The sequence below is a fragment of the Acipenser ruthenus genome, chromosome 48, assembly GCF_902713425.1.
Source record: "Acipenser ruthenus chromosome 48, fAciRut3.2 maternal haplotype, whole genome shotgun sequence".
Lineage (NCBI taxonomy): Eukaryota > Metazoa > Chordata > Actinopteri > Acipenseriformes > Acipenseridae > Acipenser > Acipenser ruthenus.
This window is the reverse complement of record NC_081236.1, coordinates 3,134,826-3,159,061: the sequence shown is the minus strand read 5'-3', so window position 1 is coordinate 3,159,061 and position 24,236 is coordinate 3,134,826. Positions and strand designations below refer to the sequence as shown.

The 24,236-nt window shown below is 38.1% G+C and overlaps 1 protein-coding gene across 1 annotated transcript; it reads right to left on the bottom strand.

Annotated features, from left to right (window-relative positions):
- Positions 1–7,665: 7,665 nt before the first annotated feature.
- Positions 7,666–23,955, bottom strand: LOC131721261 (membrane-spanning 4-domains subfamily A member 15-like). The gene is made up of 7 exons (XM_059014730.1): positions 23,890–23,955; positions 20,237–20,403; positions 17,924–18,031; positions 12,865–12,921; positions 9,819–9,920; positions 8,694–8,801; positions 7,666–8,389 (listed from the first exon to the last, which is right to left on the bottom strand). The coding sequence occupies exons 1-7, from the start codon at positions 23,951–23,953 to the stop codon at positions 8,363–8,365; spliced, it is 633 nt and encodes a 210-aa protein (XP_058870713.1). The 5' UTR covers positions 23,954–23,955; the 3' UTR covers positions 7,666–8,362.
- Between the last annotated feature and the right edge of the window lie 281 nt (positions 23,956–24,236).

Genomic DNA, 24,236 nt, shown 5'->3' with positions numbered 1-24,236 from the left:
TTGGAGACAGTGCTTACACCCGAAAAGCATATAGAAGCTCACTTGCGTACAACTACTTTTTTTTTTTTTTTTACTGGAGTCTCACACATCCCCCCCCATGTCTTTTCAAGACACCGGCCATACAACGGCCACCTCCCTCCACCCTTAAAAGACCACCCACCCTCAAGTCCACAAATGTCAATTTTCGCCTTCTTCCACGGGCGGGCTTGAGGGTGGGTTGGTCCCTCCGGCGTTTCCAGGGAGGGACCCAGGACCGGCGAGGAGGGACCCAGACGGCTTGTCCAGGGCGACCATAGCGCGGACCGGTGACCGGGAGCCAGGACTGACAGGCAGAGGCGTGCGCCTGTGGACCTGCGCAGCGACCTCTGGAATTCCAGGTGGAGCGCAGCACGATGCAAGGGGAGCGGAGCAATCAGCAGGGGGAACGCTAGTGACCTCTGCCCCTTGCGTAGCGACGTCTGCCTCTTGCGCAGCGACGTCTGGGATTCCAGGGGGAGTGGAGTAAGGGACCAGGTAAGCGACTGTGCCTGGCAGTGCTGCGACCTGGGAGCAAGATCCAGCGCAGGGAGGTCTGGGCATTCCCCACAAACTTTGCTTTTGTGACCAGGACAGTGATATTTTGAAATTTACCTATTTCCAATGAGAAAACGGGTGAATTTGTGTCTTTTTGTTCACATAAAGTCAGAAAAAAACAACATATGAATCCAAATTAACATGTATTTATACTAAAGTAATACAAAAATGACTACAAAAGATTTAGAAGTGAGTAGTCTTTTTGGTTGGGGTAGTATGGGTTTCTCTCCTCAGCTCCACCTCTGAAATTGTCATCTGGATCTACAACGTCTTCCTCGCTCTCTGACTTGCTGCTCTCTTCTAAAGACGGCTGCTCTCTCTCCGGAGGAGTGGGTACGGGGAGCTCATGGCAGTGTGGCACCGGGGCGATGGATGAAGGAAGGTCCGGATACGTGATAGCAGGTGCATTCTTGCCAGTCCGACGTTTGGAAGGGTCCACCATGCAGAAGTAGCAGTTGCTTGAGTGGTCAGTGGGTTCCCGCCAAATTCTTGGGATAGCGAACTTCATGGCTCTCTTTTCCCCTCTGTACCATCCTACAAAAATACATTTATTTCACCCATGACTAATGTGTAAGAGATTCTCGCAACATTTTTCATATAGGATATATTTTTTCAATAACATTGAAAATTGTAAAACATTTTAAAATTAAAAACTTTTACAATTTTAAAAATTAACAAATTTTATAACATAAAATTCCGAGCAACAATTGTCCATCTTACCTTCCAGAGTTTTTTTGCAGTGCTCGCAGGTGAAATGAGGTGCCCAGGGTTTGTCTTGATCCCTGACAGGCATGCCGAAATATGCCTTGTAGGCCTCACACATCTTAGCAGATGCTTCCACGGAATACTTTTTCGCTCTTGTCTTGATAAATTGGCCGCAGACATAGCAAAATGCATCTGCCGGATGCTTGCAGCCTCTTGATGCCATCTCAGAAAAATGCAGATATGTATCCACTTAGGCAGCTGGAACTAAACTGAACTGGTGGGCTTAAGGCCCCTGTATTTATACTACTATTTATATTTCTGGAAAGTTCTAAAAAGTTCTAGAAGTTACTCCAAGTTTACTCAGCACTGAATCTATCTGGAATGTTCTGGAAAATAGGTAAATTTCAAAATATCACTGTCCTGGTCACAAAAGCAAAGTTTGTGGGGAATAATAGCCACTTTCTATACTTCTGAGGCATACGCAATTAGGAAATAACACTTACTACCCAGGAACCAAAAAAAAATAAAAAAATTGTTACACGGTGTTATTTTTACATACAAATTCTGGTACCTATTTATACAGTTGGATTTTTACTGTAACAATCTGGTGTAAAAGAATCGCCCTCACGGAGGTTCGTTGCCCCTTTAAAAACACGACCCAACACAGAAATGGATTTTTTTTGAAAGCGCGGTTGCGCTATTTTTAATGAACACAAAAACAAAATTAAACAAAACAAACACCTAGCTCTCTTTGAGCAATAACTAAACAGAACAGGAACCTAAACTAAAACAGGACAGCTAAGCTGTTTACCTGTACAAAACAAAACAAACAAAACAAAACACACAAAAAAGGCTTCACTCTACCTTTCTTTTTCAAATTACGGCTGTACCCACACACCAGCACAGTCGGGCTTCTACCCTCTTCAGCAGCTGCCCAGAGCAGACTGACTGCTCTCCTTAAATACCCTGCACCTGGCTCCAATTTTCAATAGTAGCCAGGTGCAGGTAATGATCAATCAATAAAACAATTAACAAAAAGACAATTAAACAATTAACAAAACAAAAGTGTGCCTTCCGCACATGTTTTTTCAGCAGAGAGGTTTTAACCCCCTCCCTGCCATCTCACACTGGGTAAAGTACCTTGCTCACGGATACAGCAGCAGTGTCCCGCCTGGGATATAACAGCTTCAACATTTGTGTAACTTTCCATTGGAAATGATGGGGCTAAATATTCTAAGAGCTGTATCTTTAAAAAAAAAAAAGTGCTATACTAGGAAAAGCATGATATGAAACCAGTGTTATCTTGCATAAACTAATAATTACAACATTAAGGATTTTTTTTTTCTGTAACTTTTCCTTGACACATTTATCCTTCATTACTTTTTTCTGATGAAAGAACATACCATTACAATCTTCAAGTCAAGTGTGTTTGTCCTGATGTAAAATTGCACAAGTTAATAGGGAGTAACTTTACATAAGATATATGACAAACCTTTACAGATTAAATGAAGAATCACACAGATTAATAAAAAAGGAAAAGGCAACACAAATAAACAGCACATTGATAGATTTACATTACATATAGAAAGAAATGTAACCATGAATCATGTTAAATTATAGTTGAGTTTAATAGAAATGTAATAGTAAGATACATAGGAAATGGAACATATTATTATTATTATTATTATTATTATTATTATTATTATTATGGCAGATGCCTTTATCCAAGACGACTTAGTGTTTTTCAAACATTAAAATACAATATACTATATATACACAACATTACATGGTGTAACAACAAATTCAGGCACATTATGAAGGTACCATTTTTTTTAGACACAAATATGAAGTACAGTAAATGGAAAATTGAAAATATGTACAGCATTTCAAAACAGATTTTATTAGAAAATTGCAAAATATGAAGTGATCCAATCTTTTTTCACCAAGAAAGCAACAATATGTTTGGAGGAAGAGAGAAGAACTTAAAGAAAAGTTAATCCTGCCCAGTGTTAAACATGGTTGAGGTAGTGTGATGGCATGGGCTTGCTGTTCTTCCTCATGCACTTGGAGACCTTTGTATTGTAGAAGGATCCATGAATGCTGGAGGTTGTGTGGTTATGGTTGTGAGACTCTGTGGCAAAGTGGTAAGTGGTTCGTGCAGGTGCAGGGGTGATGCAGTGCAGTAATGAAACACACAGAGATTTATAATCCAGTTTGGAAACAGTTTTTATTATATCCAGGTCTGGTGACCAAATAATAATCCCTGGCAATTCACAACAATGTGTAGAGCACGGAGTAAATAACAACGGGGTTGCAGTTCCAAATAATAAACACGAATATCTGTCCCACAATATGCTAACACGGTCATCAGTCCTGGGTGCGTGCAGTAGTGCTCGTGGTGGGTGATACAAGTTTATTTTGTGACAGTGGTGAAGTGATGCTCCGGTTCAGTGCTGGCCCTTGGTGACAGCTCCGGACACTTGTTTTAGCCGTCTAACAATGTACAAGACAAGACGATAACAAACGAACAAAACACAACACTCACGATTTCAGTCCCCATATTGTTTTCACTGTCCTTTTCGGTTCTCCTCACATTTAAACCAAGCGAAGGCTCTGATTACGATTCTCCGCCCCCCTTATATTCTGTCACGCATGACCCCTTGGTAAACGAATGCAGCTTCCTTTACAATCTGCGGCTGCAACATTGTTTCCCTTCCGGGTCAATACGTTCTTGCAACAGAGTCTCGCCTTCTTCCAGATTGACCGACTTCCTGACCCGGGGAAAGAACTGTCAGGCCAGCCCGTCCAAAGAACTCTGTCCTCGCAGCTTAGCGCCCTCACAGGTCGGGAGGGAGATTTACAACCAAGATTCATTATATTTGCAACCAGTGTATTGAACTTCATTGGCAGATATGTGTGGTCGTGTACCAGACTGCCTCAGTCCTCAAATGGTGAATTTCCCACATCAGGTTCTAAAATTCTCCTTCCAGACGGCACTCGAACAAAGTCTGTCTTGTCCTGTGCGGTTAAATTTCCTGTTGTTCCTCCTTGAACACCGCAGCGCGTCACAAGGTGATGGAAGGCAGCCTTGAACTGTCCAGCCGACAGTAAAAATCAAAAACAAAGATACAATCCACAATAGGTAAAAGCTCAATTTTCAAACATTTTGTATTGGCTGCATGCTTTCACAAATGCATACGTATGAAATTTATTCACAATTACAAGAAGCAGAATACATAGAATAGTATATATCATAAGAAACGCCCAACAGCTTTGCACAAGCAAAAACTAAAACTCAGAGTAACAAAATGCCAGTAAACATTCACATTACCCAATCTCCGAACAGCGTTGAAGAACAGCTCCACATGGTCTTGTCTGACCTTGTAGGTACTTCTGCTTGGTAAGAGTTTCTGGAAGCAGCTGTAGCAGTGAGACAACCACAACAAATCCTGTGGTAACTGTATGTCTGGGAAACATAAGCATTATTACACCACCCATCTTACAGCCATGAAAAGCCTTATACAAATCACATGGAGGTAACACAACTTTAGACTGTCACAGTGCCATGGAATTACATTAACTATATATGTTTTATATTTGTAAGTCATAAATGATAATTTACCTCTGTGTGCAATAGAGCAGGGGTTTCCAAACTGTGATCCGCTGCCCTAAGGTGGTCCGCGACGCCGCCCTGGGTGGGCCGCAGGAGCAATGACATTCTATGTATTTTTTTCTATTAATAGCGAGAAGCAGGCATTGGCAGCAGCTGTAATTATAGAAAAATAAAGTGCAGCAAGGCAGTATTGGCGGACTGTCAATCAAAGCAGAAATTCACAAATCAGAGCTAACAGATTGCCTACCTGTAGGCGGGATGTAGAACGAGAGCTCTGACAATAGGGCGGTGTTAAGGTCATGTGATCGCTCTGCTGGCAGATGTAAAGTGTGTTCAGTATTAATAAAATTACAGTATGACGAATCCGCTACCAAAGAATATGTTTTGCAAAGTATAAAGAACAAAAAAGGCAGCTGCAGGAGTTTGAATGCATTTGTACCGTGGGCTCAGCTTTGAGGTGCTGGAATGGTTTTTTTTTTTCTTTTGTAGTAACGTTTTCATACTAACTTTTGTAATAACTTTTATTAAAAAATTCAATTGATGCCTAAGATGAATACGTTTCTCACCAAGTAGCTATTAACATTTAAAATATTGGAGTTCTTTGATGTATGTTTCAATATTAAATAAATCAAATTATTAATCAAACTCATAAATCTTACATACCGGTAATTGATTTATTAAAATGTTTCGATATACTGCTATTTTATTTATTACTGGCTCGTTCACAGTCGTCTTAAAATAACGCTAGAATATGTTTTGTTGGAAAAAGTTATTTGATCAATTTACGCACCTGAAAATAAATAGCACATGTTTTTACAAACGGGATGGCTATCCTGAGGTTTGTATGTCTGTGCAGGAGTGGGAACGCAGTGTTTGGAGCGTGGAACAACGAATGAGAGAGACGGAAATGGACCAGTAAGTATTGGGCTGATTGTATTCCGGTGTTGAATAATGAGTGCGAACGACCCGAGTGTTTTTAGCCTATTTGGTAGTCGATTGGAATTTAAGAAGTGCACGGAATAGGCTATATTGCGATATGGTTTCTCTCTCGCTCTCTCTGTGTTCCCTCCCCTGCACGGACATTGTGTGTGTGGGGGGTGTGGGTATTTGTACTTTTGTCCAGTGGTATTGTTTTTATGGACAGTTTTACTGTGTCTTTGAATGTTTATCTCCACTTTATTGCTGGGTAGCAGCGTTGTTGCATTTGCAGTTTAATACATGATCTCATTAATGTGATCCTTGTTTAACTGCTTGAAATCTTGCTCTCTGTTAATAGGTGAATGGAATTATTACATCTTGCCTCAAGAAAGAAAGCTCTGTCTTACTTCCTCAATTATCCTCCTGGGAAGTGGACCTCATACTCTTAGTGCTTGAGTCCCATAACTATCAATTATTTGTGTGTTTCAGATTCTCATCTCTTCCTTACATCAAGGCTTCATATGAGCCGTTCCATCGTCTGAGAGCCGAACCCGGCTGGTAACTGGGAGCCAGTCCTGAGGCTCTGCCTGTAACGACTCTCTGAGAAGTCAGAGGACTGTATTTTCAGGGGCCTGGAGGCGGATAGGGCTAGCCTCAACTCCATAAGGAAGGCTCTCTCGGTTGGAGTCTGGTCCATCCTTTTCTCTCTCTCCTGTTCCAGAAGCCAAGCCTCCAATCCTAAGTTGCAAAAACATTCTCTTCCTATGTCAGCTCTGGCTCCTGCCCCGTGAAATATATATATATTGTAATAAGGTCATACAGGGTCATTATGTGAGCCAGCGCCTGTCAAAGTATCTTTTCCCTGTGTAGTATTATCAGAGCCACTAGAGGGTGCTCTCAACATTACAGGATGAGGTAATGCTTATTGGATTTAATTATTGTGGACACCTGCTGGTAGTTTGATAATTGTGAGCCCTATCAATGAGACAGGTTTTACCCAGCTGGGGGGGGAGACTGGGTGTGGTACTGTGAGGAGTGAGATTGTTGGAAATCAAAAGAGAAGGGAACTCTGTGAAGTTGGGTGTTTTTTTTGTTGCTGGTTTAACTGCACTGGGTTAACAGCTTAGCTGTCCCAGGTGGTAGGTAGGGCCTCCGGCCTATAAAGTATAGTTAGTATCTTCTTATGAAGACAGGTTTTTGTTTGTTTTCTTCTGTTTGTGTTTTCTTTATTTAAAATACTGGGCATCGTGAGTGTCGTTACACCCTATCTGAAGTTGCCAGTCTGTGTTTACTGCACCAGCATACTGCACCACAGAATCACCACGTTACATCTGGTGGCAGCTGAAGCTTGCATCAGAGCTCTTACCAGATCTTCCATTATTTATTTACTTCCAGATCTGTAGGGGCAATAAAACATCCCAACTTCACAGAGTTCCCTTTTCTTTTGATTTCCAACAATCTCCTCCCCCTACCCAGCTGGGTAAAACCTGTCCCATTATGAAACTACCAGCAGGTGTCAACAATAATCAATCCAATAAGCATTACCTCATCCTGTAATGTTGAGAGCACCCTCTAGTGGCTCTGATAATGCTACACAGGGAAAAGATACTTTGACAGGCGCTGGCTCACATAATGACCCTGTATGACCTTATTACAACATATATATATATATATATATATATATATATATAAAAATTATTTTTTAGCTTGAATTTGTAATGGCATCAGCTGCCCCTGTGTTTCAGATAAACTTCCCCTTACCTGGTTAGTCTGATATGCAGTCACTCAAGTCTGTCATCGAAATCACTCAAAGTTAACATGCAAATGAGGCCACACCCTGAAAGTTATGCCGACCACTGGCACTAACGCAGACAGTAAAGGATGGGGCAAAGCATGTCACCACAATTGCATTACAGGGTAAAGGCAGTTTGCTCATCAAAATGAGGTGCATGCTCATTGTGCCCTAGTGTTAGAGCAGGGGTCCAATCACGGTCCTGGAGGGCTATTCCACCCTGGGTTTAACAGGTAAAAAGATATAAATTACCTTTAGATACAAATAGATCTAGACTAAAAGTGTTTGCCTGGGATGGAAGATGGAAATTCTAAGATATTTTTTTTTTATTTTTTTTATTAAGCAAAGCAATAAATACCAAAACATATCTCAATGTATCACTTCCATATACCATTTGCCTACCATGTTTCTTTTTCATTATTGCTACTGAAAACATTAAAATATAAAACCAATATAATAACTGAACATGTGAAACATTTCAGCTTTAAAATACAAATGATCTTATTGAAAATATAAGCAAAAGAAGCAAATGATCCAAAACAAATGAACACGTTTTCATTTTCATATCAATACAAATTCCCTGACAGTTTACACATGGGAGGATTTCATTGTTGTTTAACTTGTTCTGATAATAACACCTTGCAGAGATGAAGTCTTTAGCGCTGGCTAAGCTTTGCTGGAGGAGGCGGAGGGACAGTTGTCTTCTTGACTGCATGCTTCTTATAGTTCGATTCAGCAAATCTGCACCCAGGTCACTGGATTCATGCCTGTTGAAAAGCAACCTCTGGCTAAAAAAGACAATGAAATGCACATTACTAAACTTAGAAGAGTTTCTCTCTCTGTCATTCTCATCTATAATCATACACAATCCCTGCTTTCTACTTTTTTCCATAGGTGTGTAAATATTTTCAATTGCCCTTAATCCTAGCCAAACCCCAGGCTCTTACATAGAAATTAACAGCAGAGCCATATTATTAAGTTTGTTACATTACACTTAAAGAAAACACACAACAGCATGATTATTCACCCATTGTTCTGGTAGTGTGAATAGGATGATGGTGCATGTTTATGTAGAATATGATACACATTTACCATGTCAATGTAACTGCATTCAGATTTGCATCCAAAGGCTGATGTAGCGATAGCGATGCACATCTCCAGAATGTTCAGGACCAGAAGAACTGCCACAATGCCTACATGCTGTAAAACACAAATCAGTTCATTCAAAAGCCATTGTCTAGACAGCACATTATAACAAGAATGAAGCCTATTATAGGATATATTGAATACTGGATGCTGGGGTCCATTATAAGATGGTGAATCCGGAGATCTGATGCAGGACTTTGTGGAGTAGTCCTCTCTCAACAATGATCTTAACTTTAAGCAATAGTTACAGATTTGACTGCATGTAAGGGGTGTTATGTCCGTACTAAGCATCCTAGTATAGTAATATTATAGATATTAAATATTACATACAAGGCAGTTAATAATACAATGGGATTTTAACTGCAATAATGATCTATAACTATAAAACTCAATTTTAAAAAGCAGGGTTCCTAAAGATACAGCATTACATCCCCACATGTTGCTAAAACTGTTTAAATAACATATCTGTAAATGTTCTTTTCATTGTTAACATCCTGACAACGTTTTACACTTTAAAGTCTGTTTCAAAGCTCTTTTCAAAATGTCTGCTGAAGTGCACTGGGGTTTGAGATCTGTCCTCTAAATCACTGCAAGAAGAGTGACGAAAAAAAAACAAACAAAAACAAGTGCTCTGGCTTTTCTGTTCTATACCACATCATGGATCGTTATTGCTTTGTTACCGCTGAACAACAATCCTTACTGTGCACTAGAGTGGCAGTTTTGAAAAGCGCTTTGAAGTTATAAGTGTAAACAGCTGTCAGGATGTTAGCAATGAAAAGAATATTTCCAGGTACGTTATTTACACAGTTGTAGCAACATGTGGGGACGTGTAACGCTATATGTTTTGGAAACCGGCTACTTATTCTTTAAATATGTAGAAATTATATAGAAAATAAACTGGTAAAAATCTGACAAAAACAGAAGTTGTGGTGCTGTATGTGAGGGAGTGACAATGAAACAGTGAAAGAGAAACACGTGAATGAGACAAGAGTTGAAAAGGAGGTAATAAAAAGGAAAAAATAAAACGATAAAAGAGAGAGGTTGAAGATTGCAGGCGGTGCAAACACTTACTTGGATTGTCGAAGTTCTTATGGACAGGTCTACTGAATAGAGAATAAATCCAACTCCAGCAAAAATAGAACTGATAATGTTCATTCCTAAACATGCCTTCACCTGTAAGTGATATAAAACAACATTACAAATACAAGTTTTATTCATAATCAGATCAATACATTCAGAACTAGGTCTACGTTACCTCTTATATGATCACATATTCACAAGTGATAAATTACAACAAGCACACTGAAAAAGAATCTACTTGACCCTTGTCCTTTTTTATTCTGACATGGGTTTAAACAATGATGTGAGAATGATATAACACAAGTTCTCATTGTACTTACCTAATACAGACATGCTCAAATTATTTGGTACCCCTCCACAAAAAACGAAGAATGCACAATTTTCTCTGAAATAACTTGAAACTGACAAAAGTAATTGGCATCCACCATTGTTTATTCCATATTTAATAGAAATCAGACTTTGCTTTTGATTTTTTATTCAACATAATATTGTAAATAATAAAACAAATGCAAATGGCATGGACAAAAATGATGGGACCGCTAGCCTAATATTTTGTTGCACAACCTTTAGAGGCAATCACTGCAATCAAACATTTTCTGTAGCTCTCAATGAGACTTCTGCACCTGTTAACAGGTAGTTTGGCCCACTCTTCCTGAGCAAACTCCTCCAGCTGTCTCAGGTTTGATGGGTGCCTTCTTCAGACTGCAAGTTTCAGCTCTTTCCATAGATGTTCGATAGGATTCAGATCAGGACTCATAGAAGGCCACTTCAGAATAGTCCAATGTTTTGTTCTTATCCATTCTTGGGTGCTTTTAGCTGTGTGTTTTGGGTCATTATCCTGTTGGAGGACCCATGACCTGCGACTGAGACAGAGCTTTCTGACACTGGGCAGTACGTTTCGCTCCAGAATGCCTTGATAGTCTTGAGATTTCATTGTGCCCTGCACAGATTCAAGGCACCCTGTGCCAGGTGCAGCAAAGCAGCCCCAAAACATAACCGAGCTTCCTCCATGTTTCACTGTAGGTATGGTGTTCTTTTCTTTGAAAGCTTCATTTTTTCGTCTGTGAACATAGAGCTGATGAGACTTGCCAAAAAGCTCCAGTTTTGACTCATCTGTCCAAAGGACATTCTCCCAGAAGGATTGTGGCTTGTCAATATGCATTTTAGCAAATTCCAGTCTGGCTTTTTTAAGTTTTTCTTTCAAAAGTGGAGTCCTCCTGGGTCTTCTTCCATGGAGCCCACTTTCGCTCAAAAAGCGACGGATGGTGCGATCATAAACTGACGTACCTTCACCTTGGAGTTCAGCTTGTATCTCTTTGGCAGTTATCCTTGGTTCTTTTTCTACCATTCGCACTATCCTTCTGTTCAATCTGGGGTCGATTTTCCTCTTGCGGCCGCGCCTAGGGAGGTTGGCTACAGTTCCATGGACCTTAAACTTCTTAATAATATTTGCAACTGTTGTCACAGGAACATCAAGTTGCTTGGAGATGGTCTTGTAGCCTTTACCTTTACCATGCTTGTCTATTATTTTCTTTCTGATCTCCTCAGACAACTCTCTCCTTTGCTTTCTCTGGTCCATGTTCAGTGTGGTGCACACAATGATACCAAACAGCACAGTGACTACTTTTCTCCATTTAAATAGGCTGAATGACTGATTACAAGATTGGAGACATGTGTGATACTAATTAAAGAAACCAATTAGTTTGAAATATCACTATAATCCAATTATTTATTATCTTTTCTAAGGGGTACCAACAAATGTGTCCAGGCCATTTTAGAATATCTTTGTAGAATAAGCAATAATTAATCTCTTTTCACAGCTTCTTTGCTTTATTCTATGACATACCAAAGGCATGCAAGTATACATGATACAATAGCTTTTAATTTCATCACTTTTCAGGAGGAATGAAGCATTATTTCAATGAGCTGTAAGGGTACCAACAAATTTGAGCACGTCTGTAGTGGCCATCCAGGTTACCAGGTGGAACTGGCTCGTTCTACTGGTCTCAGAGGATGGTTACGTGTCATTATTTGTTAAACATTTCCATTACTACTAATTGCATGTGTGCTGTTAATGTGTTTCATGTGGTTAATTAACCCTCATCAGCAATGAGATCAGCAGTATCAATAGCAATTCACTGGAATTTGAATACAACTCTTTGTCAAACTTGTACAGCTTTAAGTAAAATAACATTTTTCTGGTAAAAGATCTATAATTCTTTATTCCAAATCAATTACTTTGTCAAAGAAAGGTCATAGCTACTATAATTATAGTAAGACAAGTACGATAACTTAGTCAGCCACGTTTCCAAAATCTAGAAAAGTATAGTAAGATAACGATATGATGACATCACAATTCTAGAAGAACGCTCCATTCTGGATGCCAGAAGTCGTTGGCTATTGTTACAGGTATCTTTTCTCCTTTTTAACTATTTGCATACATGCACCCTTTCATTTTTATTAAGGTGCCAATGCAGACTTCCTAAAGTTGTAAGAAACACTTCACCTCGACTGACGCACTGTACAATGACATGTGAAAGTTATGTGGACAGCTTCACATATGAGTGTTTACAAAGATGACAGTGTGCTGTCCAAGTGCTGGCAAGTTAAGCAGAGGTATGTATGAACAGTAATGAACAGTTTGAATTTGAGATCCGTCTTTCTAATATCTATCAGCTATGTAATTTATGGTGGACACAGACATGGATTATTGCCTTCAAATACAGATGGAGCAATGTTTGTTAGAATATCTGGATATTTGTCCCATCACTAACAAAAATAATATTATTCCTTACCGCTATTTTCATGTCACACTACTAAAGCCTTTTCTTGTTCATTTTATTTGTGACAGTAACTATGGCTATGCTTTCACTGAAATGTCGAAGAAAATAAACGTTTCTGCGTATATAAAATTCGACAAATGCTGTGTACATTCAGAAAAAAATGGGTTTCCATTAAAACACATTTCTAGTTCAGTTTCACAAAAAGTGTGTGTTACAGATTGCAGGTATTTCTATTTGTGTATCAATTTACTGACCAGATCTCTTCTGTGGATATTCTCAGCTGCAACAGCCAGGGATCCAGAGATAATATACTGTAAGAGATGCAAGATTTCCATTGTAAGCCATGATTATAAATAACAACTGAGACCTTTAAAAAGATGTGCAGGTTTGCAAATACTCAGTGCGAGATTAATAATGACCCAAATTAGCAGAACAAGCCAGTAGCCGACTACAGCATTGGGAAGAGCCCACACCGAGAATATTATTTATAGATTTGAACTTTACTCCAAAATGTTTAATACCAGGTTATTTGCAATAGATGATGGTGGTTGGTTTGGTCAACAAAGAATAATAAAATCACACAATTCAAGATGTTCTGTTATACAGCCAATTAGCCATTTACTGACACTTATTAAAAAAAAAAAAATCTAAGCCCTCTGTGGTCCTATGTCGGACCTGGTCCGACATTGCAATTATTCCTATCCGGTCCAATGTCGGACCCTGTCTGACATCATCAAAAAGACGCAAAAAACGGGTTTCTAGTTGTTTTTTCTACGGAAAATGTCGAAAAAAAACATTCAATGGCCGAGTGGGAGTGGGAGTGACAGGAGCCGAGACAAGCTGAAAAAAATAAAAAGGGCGTAACTCATGAATAGTCGTACTTGCCCCTGGCATCAGATAACGGCGGTCATAAGGAAACAAGCTGACTGTAACTGCATCAGCGCACAGAGAACATCACAGACATTTGCAGAGCTTTTTTAAGATGTTATACTAATAAAATAATGACTCGGATCGCATTATTGAGGCGTTTGGTGATAAAACGAGTGATCAGGCGATGATTGATCGGTATGTACGACTATTATTATTATTATTATTATTATTATTTATTTCTTAGCATATGTGAAAGCGATAGCGAACGAAAGGGTGGGGCGGGGCTGGAGATGCCTAGTGAGTGCTTTGTTGATATGCAGGGCCTTTTAAACCAGTTTGACTGTGGAAAAAAATACTTTTAAACAGCGCGTCTAAAATTAACTGAGTGTGTGAAAATAAATTGGACCTGACGCGCCTGACACGCACTTAATAAATGGACTGCAAAGGGCTAGGTTTAAATTTTAAATGTCTAGCACTCAATAATCAATACAGCATACAATCAGATTAATTGCAGTTATAAAAATCTAGATCCAGTAGTCTGGGACTTCCAACAGGCAGGACACAGTCAATACAGTACTGAAAGAAACAATCAAATTAGTTAAAGCTCACGGGAGAGACCAAGTTCACAGACACACTTATACAATAATAATAGTTCTCAATGAATGTAAATGAACTTCCTTAGTGAAGACACCAATAAATAACTCTACACATACTAATACATGTATTTAAAGCTTTAAGCATGGAAATGTGTATTCCATATAATTAATAGAACTGAAATACTTGAATCCATACTCTTAATTGGTAAGACTTAATAAACAACCTGTAATGCAATAAACATACATCACATTTAAGCATTGAATATAAATAGGATATAGATTATAAATAGCAGTTCTGAATCAAATATTAGAAAACACTTCAGTACCATCAGCCAATCAGCTTCCAGCTCTAGCTGGCTTCTATCAGACAGTAGATGCCCTCTGGAATGCCACGGCATCTACTGTCAATCAATCAAAATCAATCCACGCAAGTGCCAGCTTTATCATTTTGACTTGCCTTAATGAAAGCTCAGTTCATATCTATTGGACAGAAAATACTAAACAGAGACAATTGGTCAAAATATATTTTATTATTGAGCAAAACCAGTCAATCAATTCTTTGCACAGAGCAAAGCAACCAATCCTGTACCTGCAGAGTCAACCAATCATAGTCTGTCAGCTTGACTGGCGCTCAGTAACATTGTGCTCTTCAGATAAACTATAAGCAACTCTACAGAACTGGTCAGACACATGGCAAATTACATTTAATAGAGAAAAGTGTAAGGTACTGCACACAGGCAATAAAAATGTGTATTATAAATATCATATGGGAGATACTGAAATTGAAGAAGGAATCTATGAAAAACACCTAAGAGTTTATGTTGTCTCAGAAATGTCTTCGTCTAGATAATGTGGGGAAGCTATAAAAAAGGCCAACAAGATGCTCGGATATATTGTGAAAAGTGTTGAATTTAAATCAAGTAATGTTAAAACTCCACAATGCATTAGTAAGACCTCATCTAGAATATTGTGTTCAGTTCTGGTCACCTCGTTACAAAAAGGATATTTCTGCTCTAGAAAGAGTGCAAAGAAGAGCGACCAGAATTATCCCGGGTTTAAAAGGCATGTCGTATGCAGAGAAGACTACGCGGTGATATGAATCAAGCATTCAAAATTCTAAAAGGTATAGACAATGTGGACCCAGGGAACTTTTACAACCTGAAAAAAGAAACAAGGGGTCCAGGGGTCACAAATGGAGATTAGATAAAGGGGCATTGTGACAGGATGGCTCGCAGTGGTGAGGTGTGGTGACGTCATGGACCAGGAAGTAATTGAAACCAAAACAGTGGATGGCCGGGTGAAGCTGAATGCAACTGCATTCAGCGTGGATTTATTAACAAACAAACAAAACAAAAGATTTAAACAAAAACAACAAAACAGAAACCAAAGGGCACGAGGGCCAAACGAATAAACAAACAAACAAGTAAGTGTCGTGCTGGATTCACCAGCAAGTTTTAGCAATTGTTTTTAAATGTCGTTCTTTCTCTCCGCTCCCCGTACTCTCCTGTCTACACTCAACCCCTGCAGAACGGACAGCTGCCGCTTCTTATACTCTGGCTGAGGGGTTAACTAGTTGTTAATTATCTTAGCTGATCAGTCATGCATTCTCACAGGGTTTTTAAATATAATAATAAAAGACGCGGCGCTTTTATCCGCGCCGCAAAAAATAATACAAATAATAATAGGGGCGGGACACTCCGCCACAGGCATTCAGAACAGAAAATAGGAGGCACTTTTTTACACAGAGAATTGTGAGGGTCTGGAACCAACTCCCCAGTAATGTTGTTGAAGCTGACACCCTGGGATCTTTCAAGAAGCTGCTTGATGAGATTCTGGGATCAATAAGCTACGAATAACCAAACGAGCAAGATGGGCTGAATGGCCTCCTCTCGTTTGTAAACTTTCTTATGTTCTTATGTAAAACATTTGTTTAATAAAAACATCGACAAGCACCATCACTTAAATAGACACTTAATATTGTAGGGAAATACCTTTTGAAAAGTATCAGATGGTGCCATTTATAGAGAGAAACATGTTTGTAGTTCAAATCTATGTAAGGATAGCAATGATAATGCTCAGCAACAGGTCTGCTAATAAGGTCTGCTCAGCAAACCACTGTACTCTGAACAGGAAACCAGTCTTAGCTGAACAGACGCTGACAGAAATAGGTTGCTAAGGCAACGAGAGTTTAAGCCTTGTGGTTGGGACATTTCCAGATCTAGAAGAACACATTTAGCAGAAAAGAGAAGCAAGTGGCTTGCCAGACTACTGCTGTCAGCTAGAATTAGGAAGACAGCAAACGAGTTAAAACTTACGTAGGCTCTGGGATAGCTGGTTATAAACACCAGCAGAGCAGATGTCTGTTTGAGATGCATCTCAAGTCCATCCTGTTCACTTGGAAGGTGTGTGCCAGTGCCCCCAGAGGGAAAGGCCAAACTGATCAATACCCGACTTCTGTAATGGCTAGTTGCTAATGATAATGTTACTAATATGTGTGCCACCATAAAGGGAACTATGTTAAAGTCTTAATCATCGTTTGGACTTGAAACGTAAGTTATAAAATACGATTCCCTACAATATACACTCTCTCCAATTTAATAGATCCAGAAGTATAGATTTAATTCAAATGGCTGAGATTGAAATATATACACTAAAGTAGTTAGAAAAATAAATACAGCATGGCATAACTCTCAGTCCAAATAGACAAAAGACCATCTGGGTCAAATCCACAGAGCCTACGCCTCCCCTCGCTTCAGCCTCTGCCCTCCCCTCTTTACCCTGGAGTGATTGGGCCAAGCCTGTTTAAATAAGACAACCACTAAGACAATTGTGAACTATCAAACAGATCAGTGAGTCAATTAGGATCAACACTGCAGTGCAGCCCCTTTACCCTCCAGTGCAACAGTATCTTACCAACTAAAGAAGCCAACACTAAAATGTCAATATGAACGTGTAAACATTACCAAAATGAATTAACTAGTGACATTATAAAACATAAAGTGAACACACATGTATTTATTAAAAACACCACATACCACAGCAGGAGCCTTTCCACACGCGTTAACTCTGGAATTATTTGTTGATTTTTTTTTAATAATTATGAATGTGATATTTGTGAAACTGTTCTAGGCTGTTGTTGAAGAAACCAAGTAGAACAGAACAGAATATTTGCTACTTCTGCGTAACTGATTAAGTCCTTGGCCTATATTTTCCACTGTGGCCAAAATGCAAACTGCCAGTGCCATAGTAAATGAGTTATGTGAGCAATTTGACACAGTGGAAAACCAGGCCACATGATTAGACAAGTTTATCTGCATTATATTGACATTTTTGTTGTACATTTTGGTTAAAGTAGAAAAATACCACTAACTGGGTTTCCATCTTTAAGGTTTAAAAAAATCTATATCAATAAAAAATGTTAGTTTATTTTTATGGAAACACTGTTACTTGCTAAATGTGTGTGCACAAATGTTCTTCTTCAGCTCCCCTAAAAGCAGGCTGCATGAAAGACAAACAATATATTTAGCAAGGTAAGATCCTGCAGAGAGCCATGCATGAGACTGTTACCCTTGAGAATCTTCTGAAGATGCAGGATGTGAGCTTTCATTTCTGGAACGGTAACCCAAATATTCTGTGCCTACCTCAAGTAAATTGACAGCAATCTTCTAGAAATGTACAGAGTGGCCTATTGGGTCTCCACTGGAACCTGATCCTGGATGTAAGGGCTATTTTATCTCTCTGCCTGTTTGGAGCATACTGTGTGACATTTGAATTGGACATTTCAAATTGTGATGAAAATCTTGGGTAAAATCCATGAAGAAAAGAAGGTATTACTTATTTTCCTTACCCATACACCAGTCCAGAAAGGTAATCCAATGTCTCCTGCAAATATGTACACATTCACCAGGACAGGACCAAACAGCAGACTCACAATCCCAATTATTATTTGCACGACCTTACAAAACAAAAGCAGATTTCAGGATAAGAATACTCAGGAATTTTAACATTTTACACATTTTGCAAATAAATAAAACATTTCATTGGTATTACACATTGTTGTATAAATCGTAGAGATAAACGATGAATTCAAATGTTGCTTTAGATTGTATTAGAGCTGTAGGATGTAGGATCTATACTCTAGGGTCCACTCAGACTATGAAAAGCACTTGTTTCCAAGATTTTACAGACTCAGCTAGAATTGTGTTGGTAAGTCTGCCCTGTTTCTGTGTCCTTGCAACTTGAGAGTAAATGACATTTCACACCAAGTGTCAAAGCGTCAGCGTCTGGCAAATGCGTTAAAATCGTTGTACTGCAAAGAGAAGGTAAATCTGTGAAGCACAAGAGATTAAGAAGGAGGCAGCGATGAAGACATATTATTGTTATATGTGGGACAGCGGTGTCGTAAAATATGTTGTCTTTGTGGATTTGGGGTTTATAACATTGAAAATGCTGGGTGAATAGCATGAGCCTGTGCAGGAGCTGGATCTGGACAGTGATATGTTTCATTTTTAACATTCTTCAGAATGAGCAGAGACAGGTTTGCTGAGCGACATGGTTGGTCCAAACATTAAAAAAAAAAAAAAGAAATACCAACTATTGAGAGTCTGTCAGTCCAGACAGTGTCTGTCCGTCTGCTTGAGGAGAGTACTATACATATACATATTTACACAGTCGACTGCACATTAGTGTTCTGTAGCGCCCCCTAATAGAATACAAGTCTACTTACAGTGTAACCACATCTTTTATTAAAGATACAATGTTCCACTATCATTATTAAATATATGTAGTGACATTAAATACAACATTTTGAATTTGTTGTTTCTTAACTTTGATAGTACATGTTAATTTAATGCAAGCTCTGGATTCCATTTATTAAACTTTTTTTTTTTTTTTAAATCAATGCAAACCAGTATATTTGCATGAAAAGCAAGCACTTGTCCCTAAACCGGCTCAGCGTGTTCTGATTGCCAGTCTGTGCTCCATGTGAGCGCAAGGCAGAGCTGTCTACTGACTGGGAACTGTGGCTGCGCACTGCAACAACTGCTTCAAGACATAGCCAATATGTTTAATTAACTACACTACTGTAACAAATGCACCATCACACTAAAATGTAGTGTTCCCGTCATATATATGCATTTGTATAGATGAAGATGATTTATTCAGAGGGGAGTGGGGGTCTAAAGCTAAATACCAAAAGCCACTGTTTGAAACCCTGTTTACTAGATTAAAACAGTTTTACATGATTTAAAACCTCAGTGTTGATCTCACCCCAGTCTTCTTTCTCTCCATAGCTTTATCATTTTTGATATTTTGAAAACTGCTCAGTTGGACATTGATCACTTATAATGGTGTTCATGATGATGTTCATTGCCGTGACGATGATGTGAGGGGTAGCGTGCTGGACTGTGATTGGTTAGAGAAATACATTTACAGATCTGTTTTGTGCAATGTTGAATGAATGCCATGTGGCCAGTGTGAAAGCCTCCATGACATCCTAATGAAGGAGTGTTGCGCCGGACGCTGATGTTTTGACGTGACGCGCTTGGGGTGAAAGGGGCATCTGGGAATTGGATTTTTAAAAGTAGAATTGGCCGCGTTTTAGAATATAATTATTTTATCCTCACGTTATTCATGATCTTTGAATTCCAATTCAAGCTTTTGTATTATAACATTGAAGCTGACATATTGATGACACATTTTGTCATCAATAATCCAATCAGTTTCACATTCATCTCCTGTGCTTGACTTACCTGCTACCAACTGGATTGCTGTGCACTGTTTCAGTTATTGAACAGCTGTTAACAAGGGTTTGATCTGTATTTTTTTACATATACAGTATAGTATTCAAGTACAACATCTTATAAAACTTTTGAACATGTGTTATTTAGGTGAATAAAAAAATAACAAAAATAAAAACATGTCTAAAGAGACCCATGTTTTTTTCATTCAACTGGATGGAATTCACTGAGATGAGAACATTACATTTTCTGTACTATATATGCAGTTTAACATTTCAATATATTGCTTTCCTGCTGTACAACCCGTGGAAGAAACACTTTACATTGCATACCATATACAGTACTACAGTATTTCTGCCTGTACTGTGCTCTCTAAGCTTAAGAAATCGCTGCACACCATATGTATATAATTGCTGACTTACCCCCAAAGCTTTGGGCTGTCCTCGTAGAAATGTCTGCATCGACCCTGGCAGCTGGCTTGCCACTGTTCCTGATGCAGCCTGGCCAGCACTGCTCAGGGGGTACTTGTGAGTAACGATAACAAACCCTCCAGCTGTTGTTACATTTGAAGCCATGGCGCTTGCCTGGTCTGGTAGCGGCACATTAAAAGAAAAGAAACACAAATTGAGTTGTATTTATTTTTTGGTAATATTTGACGTATGACCTATGACATGTGACTTCAGTTTTTAAAAGAGCAATAACGTGGGCAGTAACTTTGAGAAATGGGACAAAGCAAAGGTAACGTGATGCGTTTCTTATAAACTTTGCAGAGTGTTTTAAGAACATAAGAAGAACATAAGAAATTTTACAAATGAGAGGATGCCATTCGGCCCATCTTGCTTATTTGGTTGTTAGTAGATTATTGATCCCAGAATCTCATCAAGCAGCTTCTTGAAGGATCCCAGGGTGTCAGCTTCAACAACATTACTGGAGAGTTGGTTCCAGACCCTTACAATTCTCTGTGTAAAAAAGTGCCTCCTATTTTCTGTTCTGAATGCCCCATTATCTAACCTCCATTTGTGACCCCTAGTCCTTGTTTCTTTTTTTAGGTTGTTAAAGTCCCTTGGGTCGACATTGTCAATACCTTTTAGAATTTTGAATGCCTGAATCAGATCGCTGCCTAGTCTTCTTTGTTCAAGACTGAATAGATTCAAATCTTTTAGCCTGTCTGCATACGACATGCCTTTTAAACCCGGGATAATTCTGGTTGCTCTTCTTTGCACTCTTTCTAGAGCAGCAATATCCTTTTTGTAACGAGGTGACCAGAACTGAACACAATATTCTAGGTGAGGTCTTACTAATGTATTGTAAAGTTTTAATATTACTTGATTTAAATTCAACACATTTCACAATATATCCAAGCATCTTTGTTGGCCTTTTTTTATAGCTTCCCCGCATTGTCTAGGAGAAGACATTTCTGAGTCAACATAAACTCCTAGCTTTTTCAATTTCAGTATCTCCCATATGATATTTATAAAGCACATTTTTATTGCCTGCGTGCAGTACATTACACTGTTCTCTATTAAATGTAATTTGCCATGTGTCTGCCCAGTTTTGTAACACTATAAGTCATATTTATGCAGAGATTAAACAAAGAATATAAACAAGAAATATACACACTCCTGCTACTTATATCAAAAGATAAGATGAAGTCATCAAGGCTTTTCTCTTGTGGTTTTGTTGGCTATGCCTCGTAGCTTGTTACAGATGTTTGCCACTAAACTCAAGGTGAGATTTTGGCTCCTGGTTTACCCGGGCAGTTGGCTCCAGGAGGTGTGGTACAGTGCAGATCAAAGAACAGTGACTAATTAATAAACACTCTCTAAAGTTTGCACTTTTACCTACACAGTTTGGACAGTTAATCCCACTTATGTACATTATTATTATTATTATTATTATTATTATTATTATTATTATTATTATTATTATTATTATTATTTATTTCTAAGCAGACGCCCTTATCCAGGGCGACTTACAATCGTAAGCAAATACATTTCAAGTGTTACAGTACAAGTAATAATACAATAAGAGCAAGATAAATACAATGACTTTGGTTCAAGCAAGTTCAAGTGTGACAAAATACAATTCAATAATACAGCAGATAACAGTGTCAGTGATAGTTACATCAGGATATGATTAACTACAAAATACTACAGATTAAACACTTGGTAACCTTTAAGTTTACATCAGGTGTACACAGCATGCTATTTGCTGATGATATCCGTGAGTGTTTATGTACAACAGATGTCTGCCTGGTGCAGAATGTGAGAACCTGGTCAAAATGTGATAATAACCTTTTTCTCTTTAAGGCTGGCTGCTTGCCAGAGGATTATAATCTGTGTTTGGCGCGTGTATTTCCATAGTGGTACAAAACTCATATTTGAGTGTCTCAAACAAACCCTTTTTTGATGTGTACTTGACTTGAAGTCATTTTAATTGTCAATTATATTTTATTACTTTCATGGGGTTCTAGTCCTACATGTGCATTTTATTAATATTGAAAAATACTGTATATGTGTCAAAAACGATTGTATTCTTGTAGGCCTAGTTAACACAAGAGTCTTTTTTTGGCAATACAAATAAATTGCAATAATTGATATGTGTTAAGATTCGTGGTCCGATTTCAAGTGAATTATTTGAAGGTGTGGAATAATTTGAATATACATATATAATTTCACTTTAAAAACAGTTATTTATTTATTTTTTAATAATTTAAACATTTTGCATACATCCAAAAAAATGAAAACTTTGTCAAATAATTAACTTTAATCATGTATCACTAATTGAAAATACAATTCACTGTTCAATGGCAGAAAAAGGGGGGTTTCATTTGTAATACTGTATTTCCTCAGATTGCACGTACATGCAAAATTCATCCAAATAAATACAATAAAAAATAGTTTCATTTGTGTACACTGCAGTTATACCTCCTTAGGTTATATTAGGGGACAAAACATTATTATTATTATTATTATATACATTTGACAAATCTTTCTGAACTTGCAATATTATTATTATTATTATTACATGTATTAAGTGAGTTTAAGTTAGTTTATTAATGTTATTATAATTTTTAAGCTTGTTATTATAGTTTATTAACATACGCTTGTCTATTGCTTTTATTTTATTTATTCTGTTCATCTCACATGTTGATGCACGTGTATCATGACATAAGTAATAAATACATTTGTATTTATTGATTCATATTGTGATTGGCATATTATGTACGGTGGTCAACTCTGAGCTAAGAGAACACTTTGCCTGCTTCCTGAGGGGTGTCCTCTTAGCCAGACTACTGTAATAATAATAATAATAATAATAATAATAATAATAATAATAATAATATCACAAGAAGGGATGCAGGGAAGTTTAGATCGATTCAAATGTCTGTATTAATATCTGTTCTATTATTAATTGGATAATTTATAGATTTACTGATTTTACAAATTAACTGTAACACAAAACTTAAGTGGTGCTGCATCGATGATTTCACAGTGGTCAATTAGCACCTACTGTCAAACAAAAGCCCTTCTCCAAATAACCAACCAGAGAAGAGAAGACTGAGAAAATAAGAACCTGGCTATTTCGAGCAAATGCGGTGTGTGTGTGTGTGTGTGTGTGTGTGTGTGTGTGTGTGTGTGTGTGTGTGTGTGTGTGTGTGTAAACAGGCTAGTGATAAAGCAAGTGAGAATATTTTTACATTATGAACACCTATAACAACCTACTGAGAATCTATCAGCGGGATAAATTCAGGTTGATGTTTCTACAGATCAAACAGGCATTCATTATAGTCCTTCTTTGATTGTGTACATTATTACATAATATGGCAATCATCGCGATAATATATAAATGCAATATTGTGTATTATGAACCCCTTTTAGCGTGAGATTATAGAATTATTGATCATCATCCCAACAGTCGCTTCCATTGTATGTGGAATTGTCTGTGACTAAACTGTTAACTTGTGTAAAGCATTTATCATCTGTATATATATATATATATATATATATATATATATATATATATATATATATATATATATATATATATAAGAAAATCCAGGATCATTAATTACCTGTGTGTCTTCCAGGCTGTGTATCCTGACTTGGTGTCTGCAGCCCAGGGTAAAAGTGTTGCATGTCCATAGCTAGTCCTCTAATGAAGAGAGGAAGAGCTGCACATGTTCCTTCTGACTTTCACATTCACACATTGGGACCAATCAGTGCAGGCTTGTTTTACGATGTTATGAGACCACCTCTGGAAGTGATTTACGGCTGAAAATACAGCTGTAAGGGCAGCGTGCATTGAAGCGCTACTGTGGTCTGGACATGTATTTGTGGTCTTTATTTCTTCTGCAGAAATAATAAGCATGGCCGGATGTACATTTAAAATGAGATCCATCAGTAACATGAAAAGTTTCTC

Bases quoted from the DNA above. Each gene is read 5' to 3' on its own strand.
- LOC131721261 (XM_059014730.1), bottom strand. From the start codon at position 23,953: ATGCAACACTTTTACCCTGGGCTGCAGACACCAAGTCAGGATACACAG. The intron at 18,032-20,236 runs GTAAGTCAGCAA...TTGTTTTGTAAG, and splicing joins GACAGCCCAAAGCTTTGGGG to GTCGTGCAAATAATAATTGG. The intron at 8,802-9,818 runs GTAAGTGTTTGC...TGTGTTTTACAG, and splicing joins TAAGAACTTCGACAATCCAA to CATGTAGGCATTGTGGCAGT.